Source organism: Dermochelys coriacea, chromosome 2 (genome assembly GCF_009764565.3).
Source record: "Dermochelys coriacea isolate rDerCor1 chromosome 2, rDerCor1.pri.v4, whole genome shotgun sequence".
Lineage (NCBI taxonomy): Eukaryota > Metazoa > Chordata > Testudines > Dermochelyidae > Dermochelys > Dermochelys coriacea.
The window spans coordinates 182,762,166-182,771,631 of NC_050069.1; the positions used below are offsets into that span (position 1 = coordinate 182,762,166).

General features: G+C 38.3%; 1 protein-coding gene across 7 annotated transcripts in view; it reads left to right on the forward strand.

The window, feature by feature from the left end:
• The window catches only part of NT5C3A (5'-nucleotidase, cytosolic IIIA), a 35,352-nt gene extending 27,781 nt beyond the window's left edge, over positions 1 to 7,571 (forward strand). For 6 of the 7 annotated variants that reach the window (XM_038388492.2, XM_038388494.2, XM_038388495.2 and 3 more), the window contains 7 exons: positions 510 to 579; positions 1,350 to 1,396; positions 1,907 to 1,992; positions 2,443 to 2,532; positions 5,217 to 5,379; positions 5,727 to 5,927; positions 6,903 to 7,571. In XM_038388492.2, coding sequence (XP_038244420.1) covers positions 510 to 579; positions 1,350 to 1,396; positions 1,907 to 1,992; positions 2,443 to 2,532; positions 5,217 to 5,379; positions 5,727 to 5,927; positions 6,903 to 7,004 — 759 coding nt within the window. In that variant the 3' untranslated portion in view covers positions 7,005 to 7,571. The remainder of the gene's footprint in view (positions 1 to 509; positions 580 to 1,349; positions 1,397 to 1,906; positions 1,993 to 2,442; positions 2,533 to 5,216; positions 5,380 to 5,726; positions 5,928 to 6,902) is intronic. The other variant, XM_038388493.2, reaches the window with a different exon arrangement.
• Positions 7,572 to 9,466: the final 1,895 nt, after the last annotated feature.

A 9,466-nucleotide genomic window follows, 5' to 3' on the forward strand; every position in this document is an offset into this window, starting at 1 on the left:
AAATGGGATAAAGATGTGTGCAAGATATGAACAAACAATCATGCTGTTTGTTCTAGGCCAGAAAGTGGAAATGTGTGTATGACAGGAGCTAAGTTTCAATAAGTCTTCAAAGTTGGGAGATCTGTTGAACTATCTCAGAACACCTCCTAAATTCAAGTGTATAACTTCACCATTTTCCATTAATGTCATTAAATAGTGAGTGACATAAGGTAGCCAAGTCAAGAGATGTCCAAACTGTGGATAGTAAAAGGATAACTTCAGGACAGGTTGCAAAAAGCATGTTGTTTCAATGCGTTACTCAAATAATTACAATTTATATAATTATTATAATTGATCAGAACTGTTTGTTCTAATTCTCTATCGTCACACTAAAGTATTTCATTAGAGTCTTTATAAGGAGACTTGTGACAGCTCTATTGTCCTCACAGCTATCGGTAGTGATCATTCAGATTCTAGGCATTTACCTTTACTGTACATCTGTTTTATAACTTTTTTTTTTCTTTTAATAGATCATTACAGATTTTGATATGACATTAAGTAGATTTTCTTACAATGGAAAAAGATGTCCAACATGTCACAGTGAGTACTTTTTATATTAAATGATTACTTTTTTTTACTACTGCATGTAGTTTTTTCTTGTGTTTTTTCCCTGTTATATGGAGATTCATCTGCACTTGATTTATTTGAGTTGTACGGTCTAATAAATGAGTTTCTAGAATGTCTTAATTGCTTTCCACTTTAAAAACAATTCTCAATCAGTGTTTCGGTATATCATGAGATCAAATCTAAATAACTCAGACTTGAAGTTACAATGCACAACACCAGTAGTGTTATCATTGCATTAATAATTTAGACTTGCTGAAGAAGATTTTTATTGGTTACAGGGTTGGGTATGTGGTGTTATGCATTTTTAGAGTTGTCTAGGGTTATAACAATGACATTAGCAAGAGTCACATGGTTAAAACCCCCTGCAGCTCTTGGAAATTTATGCTTTACCCTTCTCTTAAAGCAGAGGAAACAAGGTGATATGTCTTAATGAAATCGAGCTACTAAAGTTGTCAGGCTACAATAAGATGTTGAGAAACTTTTCAATTTTAAAAATTTAGAATAAGGGACATCAGTATTTTTTATTTTTGGTGTTTTTTTTTTTTTCTTCAATCAAACTCTTGAAAGACAAGTATGCATTCTAGTGGGCTCTTGTATGAACAGTTGTGAGCAAACTTGTGGTATAGTAGTACATACTCAAACATTGCTCTTCAGCATTATACAAGGCATAAAAAATAAAAAGTTGAGAGAAATTCAGTCCTTTTGATAGAACTTCTTGTGACTTTTTTTAATAATCTTTTCAGATGTCATTGATAACTGTAAGCTCATCACAGAAGAATGTCGGAAAAAGGTAACCAGAAAATCAGTTAGCCATTGATCACTGGTACAGATTGATTCACTTCACATTTTATTTTAGTTCTAGTGTGATCTGATTTATGTTGCACTGTAAGAAACAAAAGTGAAACTCTGGCCCCACTGAATTCAATGGGAGTTTGTTCATTGACTTCAGTGAAGTCAGGAGTTTACCAACCAAGCCCTCAAAATGTTAACCTCGCATAATGTAAGTAAATGTATATTCCTATCAAAACTAGAAATAATCTAGTTTCACAAAATGTGCAGTTTACTTATGTTTCATCTTTATGTATACAAACTAACTTATTGCACTCATCTGTATGTTGGCATACAAAATACAATATAAAGCATTTCAGATTCCATTACAAACAGTTAGTAAAGTAAATATAAAAATGACAGATAAACTGAGTTGATTATTTAGATAAAAGCATGGAGATTGGACATGGAATGATCACCTAAGTGCTTTTTTATAATTGAAAGATTTTAAAAGTTCTGGTTTTCTTTTCAGTTATTGCAGCTGAAAGAAACCTATTATGCTATTGAAATTGACCCTGATCTTACCATTGAAGAAAAATATCCTTACATGGTTGAATGGTAAGAGTTTATTTTTTACAGTTTTCACAATGAAGTAAGATTTAACTTTTAAAAAAAAGTCTAAAATATACGGGCTAAAATTGACCTATTGCTAATTCAGTTAATTTAATTCACCTCTCTTTGGGGAATGTTGTTGATTTTTTGCTGTTGCTGACGCTGCTCAGTTGGGGCATCCTGAACAATGTATAATATATTCCTCCTCAAAAATCAATGATACACTAGTGAACAAATTTACGAAATATAATTCCCCATGTTTTTGCTGGATACATATTTAATCATAACTTGGTCATAGGGTATTTTTAGAGTTTCTCACATTAGTAGATCATTTTTTAAAATCTTGCCAAGAATTAAATGTAGTATGCTACTAGAGACAAATGAAATTCAGACTTAAATGCGAACTTTACAATCCTTAAGTCCATGGAAGTTTGACTTTTTTTTTTTTATTCCTAGGTACAATAAATCACATACTTTACTTGTTGAACAAGGTTTACAAAAGGATAAATTTGCAGAAATCGTGCGGGAATCTGATGTTATGCTGAAGTAAGATTCTTTGCATGTTAGATCAATTTAAAGTATTTTCATGGACTCTACACTATTGCTATTATGCTTACTACTCATATCAGGAAACCATTTTTGCTGAAAACTGTAGATACATAATATTTTCAGAAGAAACTGGATGCAAATATTACATAACTCGTGTCTATTTTGCATCTGAAAAATACATTAACATGATATCAAAGATGTATTAGAATGAACACTTGAGATATTTGCAACTACAAATAGTCTACTTGTCAGACAACTTTTGACATGGTGTCTTACAAGGTTGTTATTCCTATAAACTTTCTGCCTCACAAATATACATATAGGAGAGGTTTTCAACAGTACCACAGGGATTTAGGCACTTGACTTTAAGCCCTTGAAAATCTCCCTACATTTGTATGTCAAATACTAACAAAGCTAGCAACAAGACAATTTAGGAATGTCTATATATTTTTGAAATAGTGGAATATTATTCTGTCCATAAGAAGAGAGACAAGTTTAATAACCAGCATTCTTGCCCCAGTGTCCTTACTTTTACTGAGGCTCCAGTTTTTTCTCCTATATTCTGTGCTTTTCTATCAGCATTTCCAAAGAGATCTTCCAGAGTGCTGGCTGTAAGTTTGGAATGTGTGGTGTTTGTTTTTTTTAAAAATCAGCCTTAGGATGCAAGAATTTAATTTGTCTGGATTGATTTATTCTTACCTATGGTACTGGACAGTTTTCTTCAGTTTTTTACTGTTGCATCAGATAAGAAAAAAAATGTTAACCATAAAGAAGCATTATATTAAGACTCTCTGCTTTTAAAGGGAAATGCACGTGCAGCATCTGTGCACATATATAAATGAGTTTCAGCTGCATGAATCTGCATCATCACAAAACACTTTCAGAATGTAAGCATTAACTATAACATACTATACTTAGCTGTACAAGCAGGAGCATATAGAATAGAAGCAGGAAAGTGATATACAACATTAGTTGAACCATTAGTGGAATATTGTGTCCAGTTCTGGTGTCACTTTTTAAAAGATGTTGACAAATTGCAAAAGGTTCAGAAAATAGCTACAAGAATGATTCAAAGTCTGGAAAACTTGTCTTACAAGGAGAGCCTAAAGAGGCTCAATCTATTTAGTTTAACAAAGAGAAGGTGTTAAGAGGTGACTTAATTGTATGTACCTAGAGAGAAGATTTCTGATAGTTAGAGAACCCTTTAATATAGTAGACAAAAGCATAACAGGATCCAATGGTGGGAAAAGTCTGCACTGTATTCCAAGTGAGGGCAATTAACAACAGGTCTGTCAATTAATTGCAGTTTATGCATGCAATTAATTTAAAATAAATTAATGCATTTATTTGTAATGAGCGTTGATTCCATCCCAAGGCGCCTGGTTCAGGGGGATGCCTCTCCTCCCGCTGCCCTGCTCCACTGCTGCTCCTCCCCCCACCTCCCCATGGAGCTGCCCGTGGTCAAACTGCACCAGACCAGGAGCCTGCCTCCTGTCCGCTGTGCGGAGTGGGGTAGGAGAAAGGGGGCTGATGTTGGGGTGTCCCCCCTACTCCCCACTCGTGTACCTGGTCACCACTGAGCGGGGAACAAAGGGAGCCTGTCTGCTGCTGGCTCATGAGCAGGACTGGCCTTATGAGTGGGCGGGCTGGACCACCACCCAGACCACCACACTCAAGGGGGAGGGCACCTCCTCCCCCCACTGCTCTGCTGCCTGCAGCTGCTCCTACACTCCCCCCACCCCTGCCTTGGAGACACCCCTGGCCAAGCTGCTTGGGACCAGGAGCCTCCTGTGCACATGGGGTGGAGGGTGATATTGGGGTGTCCCCATTCCGTAGCCCATGTACCTGGTCTCTGCTGAGCTGGTTGGGGGACAGGGAGCCTGTCTGTGCTGCTGCCTCTGGGTTAGGAGTAGGAGCTGCCAGCAGCTGCTGCTGTCTGAGCAAGCATTCAGACTGGTGAGTGCAGTGCTTAAAGAGACAATGTGCTGAACACACTCAATACAACACACAAACACGGTGTCTCACTCCCCCAACACAATCTGTCCTTCCCCCAACACACACACACACACACACACACTTCCCCTCCAACATCCAAAAATATTTAATTGGTATTCTTATTGTTTAATAGAACAATTAAAACTGCAAGTAATTGGGACTTTTTTTAATCCTTTGATATTTTTAATAACTAGACAGCCCTAATAATTGGAATAATTTACCTAGAGATGTGGTAGATTCTCCAGCACCTGAAGCCTTTAAAACAAGATTGAATGTCTGTCTAAAAGATATATTCTCGCTAAATCAGAAGTTATGACTCAGTGCAAGAATTACGTGGCGAAAGTCTATGATGTGTCGCTTCCCACAGCTCCCATTGGCCAGGAACGGCAAACCACGGCCACTGGGAGCTGCGAGCGGCCGTACCTGCAGACGCTCAGGTAAACAAAGTGTCTCGTGGCCCGCCAGGTGCTTGCCCTGAACAAGCCACGAACCAAGTTTGGGAACCCCTGGACTAGATGATCATAATGGACCCTTTTGGCCTTAAAAAAACTACGTAAACATAAATACAGTGAAATACCTAAAGAAATTTCCCCATGAAGATGGGAAAGTCTTTTTTGAAAATTTACTTTTCATGTTTTGGGCAATTTTTTTGTGTTTTTAGCTTGTATTTACATCCTGTTCTGCAGGGAAGGATATGAGAACTTCTTTGATAAGCTCAGTGAACATAATATTCCTGTGTTCATATTTTCTGCTGGGCTTGGAGACATCCTAGAGGAAGTCATCCATCAGGCTGGTGTCTACCATTCTAATGTCAAAGTAGTTTCCAATTTCATGGATTTTGATGAGAATGTAAGTATGAAATACTACATTTCTGGCGTTGAAAGGGGTAGGTAGAGGGATAAAGTATGTATTACGCATATAATACAGCATAACACTCTAATTGAGCAGTTAATGCAGCTAGTTGCCCTGCCATTTGGAAAAGGAGAACTGTATAGTCAGTCCTTGTCCTCGGCACAAAGCAAATAGAAGATAGCTTACTTGTGGGCTGTTCCTGGGGCAGCACAACCGTGTGCTACCATTTTTGCTCATGGCAGATCACCGATTTACAGTCTAGCCCCTTGGCAATGCTTCTGTCTCTGATAGTAATGAGTCTGTTCTCATAACATAGGAAATAACTTTTAGCATTTGTTTAATAGGGTGTGTTAAAGGGATTTAAAGGAGAATTGATTCATGTTTATAACAAACATGATGGTGCCTTGAAGAACACAGAGTACTTCAAACAGTTAAAAGACAACAGCAACATCATATTGCTTGGAGATTCACAGGGAGACTTAACTATGGCAGATGGAGTTGCAAATGTTGAACACATTCTTAAGATTGGCTATCTAAATGATAAAGTAAGTGGTATACATATTGGTAAGTTTGGGGTAGGATATTTCCTTTTAATCACACATACTGTGGAGCAGCAAAATAAAGACTTTCTATAAAACATTAAGTACCTACTAAAGGGGTAACTTTAATACCTTCTACAGTTCAAATGTATTCCCAAGAGTTGACACTCAAAGGGTTTCCTCACCTCACACCAATGACTTGTTAAAGCACAAGCTTAACTTTCCCCCATCCTTTAGCATTATCTTTACTGGAACTTCTCCTGAAGCAGCTGTCTTGCTGGGATATGAAATTCAGGGGCTGGGGAAAGGCTATAAAGTAACCAATCACCTTTATAGGCAGTGATTCTTTCTCTCTTTAAATCTTGTCCCTTTTTCCTTCAGTCCCACATCTGTGTCTAAGCAAACTTGCAATATTAAATGCAAGAAACTTTCTCCTACTTTGGATGAGACCCAAGACTTCGACTGCAAAACTAAAAGGCACTTCTAATGTGAAAATGCATTCCAAATTGAAATATACACCATATTCAAGGGATGTAAAATACTGCCTGTATTTTCTTCTCATCCACTAATGACACAATAGAAGTCCGTTCCCAAATTCCACAGCCTCTTCCTGTCATGGAGCTGCAACAGGTTTCAACCTGGTTTGTTACTCATTGACAACATCATTATGCGTGAAGTCTTGAGTACAGCCTGCCATAAATGTATACTGGGGGGGAAAAAAAAGCCATATGTACTTGAGCGCCTATTATACATACTCTTAAATAAGTGGTTTGAATTTTAAACTTGCTCTTAGTCTTACTTCCACAAACTATGGAACTCAAACCCTCAGTAGCTAGCAGTGGATATGCTTATTTCACCTTGATAATTGGGATGGGGGAGGGGAGAGACTTGATACTAGTTTTATAATGGTGGCTGACTTTTCTACATTAAAACCTGTTAACTGGGTGTTCTTCCCCCCCCTTCATTCATGCTGCTAACAAGGTAGAAGAACTTCTGGAAAAATACATGGACTCTTATGATATTGTTTTGGTGAAAGATGAGTCTTTGGATGTGGCCAATTCCATCCTACAGAAAATCCTGTAAATTGTATCCTCAAGTCACTCTACTTCTCCTAATTGGACAACTGGACAGAAGTGCACACTTGTACTACCTTAGAGATGTCTTTATTATCCATATTTTCTGAACTCTTGTAATTCTAAATTTAAAAATTTTGATCATTTTGGTATCTAAAAGTAATATAGAGCATCCATTGTCAACTGGAAGCTTTACTGTTCTTATGCCACCCTTCACCGTCTCTCACTTCTGCTCTGTTTTAACAGATGTAATTAACTTTACGGCTTAGAGGACATTGCAATATGTTCTTTTAATCATGCATATAAGAGGGGTGTTTTAGAAATTGGAGATATTTTGTAACATTTAAAATGTAAACATTCTGTGATTTAGCTAATGTGCAGGGGTCTGTGTTGCATTTTGTACAGTCCTGCGTTGTCTCTCACACAGACAGCTATATTCAAGAATCATAGTTGCACTTGAGGGCAGTGGTGTTATTTTAATGTGTCACAGTATAAGTTTTCATAATATATTGGGTTTTTCCTGTGGTGAAAATGATACAACATAAAGATGTCATGGTTCAGACAAAATGTTACAGTATATGGACTCTAGTATCACTTTACAGACTATTTTAAATCAAATCACTGATTTCAAAAACTTGCTAAAGTTTACTTTTAACTAAATAGCACTGCCTTGTCAGTAACAGTTGAAAGTTAAGTGTTAGTCACCTGTAAAGTTTATACTTGACTGGCTTTGGGTGTTTTGCACAACAGCTTTAGAGAATAGCTACCCAAAAAAAATCTCCCATGGCAGGCTCTAAAACACAGTTAAGGGAAGCAATTTGCTCTTTTGGTTACCTTTTAACATTTATTTACATTCAGCTGTGCGGTGGGAGAATTACAGAGGTAGCTTGCTTTTCTGGTGTAATCAGTACTACACTTGAGTCAAAGGAAACTTCTCAGTACTGTAAGGATAATTTTACAAATTGGCACATCAGCCCACTGTCAGGGCTTCATTCTTTATGCTGCTTTATATGTAGTAAATCACATCCCATATTATAATGATTCTAAATACCTCTAAAGTGACAAGTAGTGTACATACATAACTTGTTTTATCCTATTGATTATCTTTTGTGAACTTAAGTTTTGGATTAATGAGAGGTGCTATTACAGTTCATTATGTAAATCCTACTTTCACAAGATTAACCATGGTGTTCACCTATTGTCAAACTGACTGCTACATGAGCCCAGTAAGTTACAGATGGTTGCTACATCTATTCAACTCCTGGTAACAATAAGTGAGTTGGCAGTCTGTTTTTCCCTACCCACAAAGTAAAGGTAGTTCTTGAAATGACTGGCCATATGGATTACACTTTTCATGTGCATGTGCCCCATGCACATAGGATTGGATTGTTTTGGCCAGCAGTGTAAGTGAGGCCACTCTGAGGTGTCTGTCTCCACCAAGGAGCAAAACAGGCCTAACCATCCCTCTGTTCTCTTACCACTGCTGCAGCTCTATGCACTGTTAGTAATGTTAATTAGTTCAGGAGTGAGTTGCAGTCTTTAAATTCTTTTGTGTCAAATGACAATCTGATCTTTTGCTTAGAGGCTAGACAAGTAAAAGGGATCCAGCCCAATGACAGAAGCAAAACCCCCAGGATTAAAAACCTGCTCCTTGTGTAACACTTCAGTACCTGCTTACAGCTAGGCACTCATTCAATATGCTCTCTCTAATCAAACAAAAAGCTAGAGAGGCTTGCCTAAAACTTTCTCTTGGAATGCTCTGTACAAGCCTTCAGATAGCAAAAGGAAGGATGTAGCTAGACCTCAGTTATCGCATCAGTCCCTTTCCAATGCACACTAGTGACTCAAAACCCATGCCCTACCCATGCTGTCACCCAAGAGACTCTACTTGTTCACGTCCATTCCGGTGTTGATGACTCCTGAGAGGTGTAGGAAGGAACACGGCTTCAGAGTCAGGTTGAGATGTTGGTTACCCTCTGCCATGCCTATGAAATCCAAACGCAAGAGTCACCCTGGCTCTGACTCAACAGGCAAAAGGTAGCCAATGGCCAGACTTAGGTCCTTTTGGTGCATTAGTGTTACCTGTTAAACATATGCCTCTGGTCCCCACTAAACTTGTGGACCACCCTTTCTTTTGCACTGACATCCTTCATATCTTGCTCATTGACACCATCCCTATTGCCACAGCGCATATGCAGGATGGAGTGATTTCTATGGGCCCAATAGTGCAGCCACCCTTGCTAGGTAAGCAATCAGTTACAGAGACCTCAGTGCTGACTCATTTCCCTACTAGAGTGGACATTAGAGCATCCCAGCATGCCTGAAAGAGTAGCCCCACCACGGGAGGAAGTGTACTCCTTTTCATCCTCCTTGTTGATGTGCAGTAGGGACTCATCTTCCCTCCACTGGGATCACACTGAGAAACATGAAGTGCTCTCTCAAAAGAACATGGCAAGGATTTCCAAGAACAGG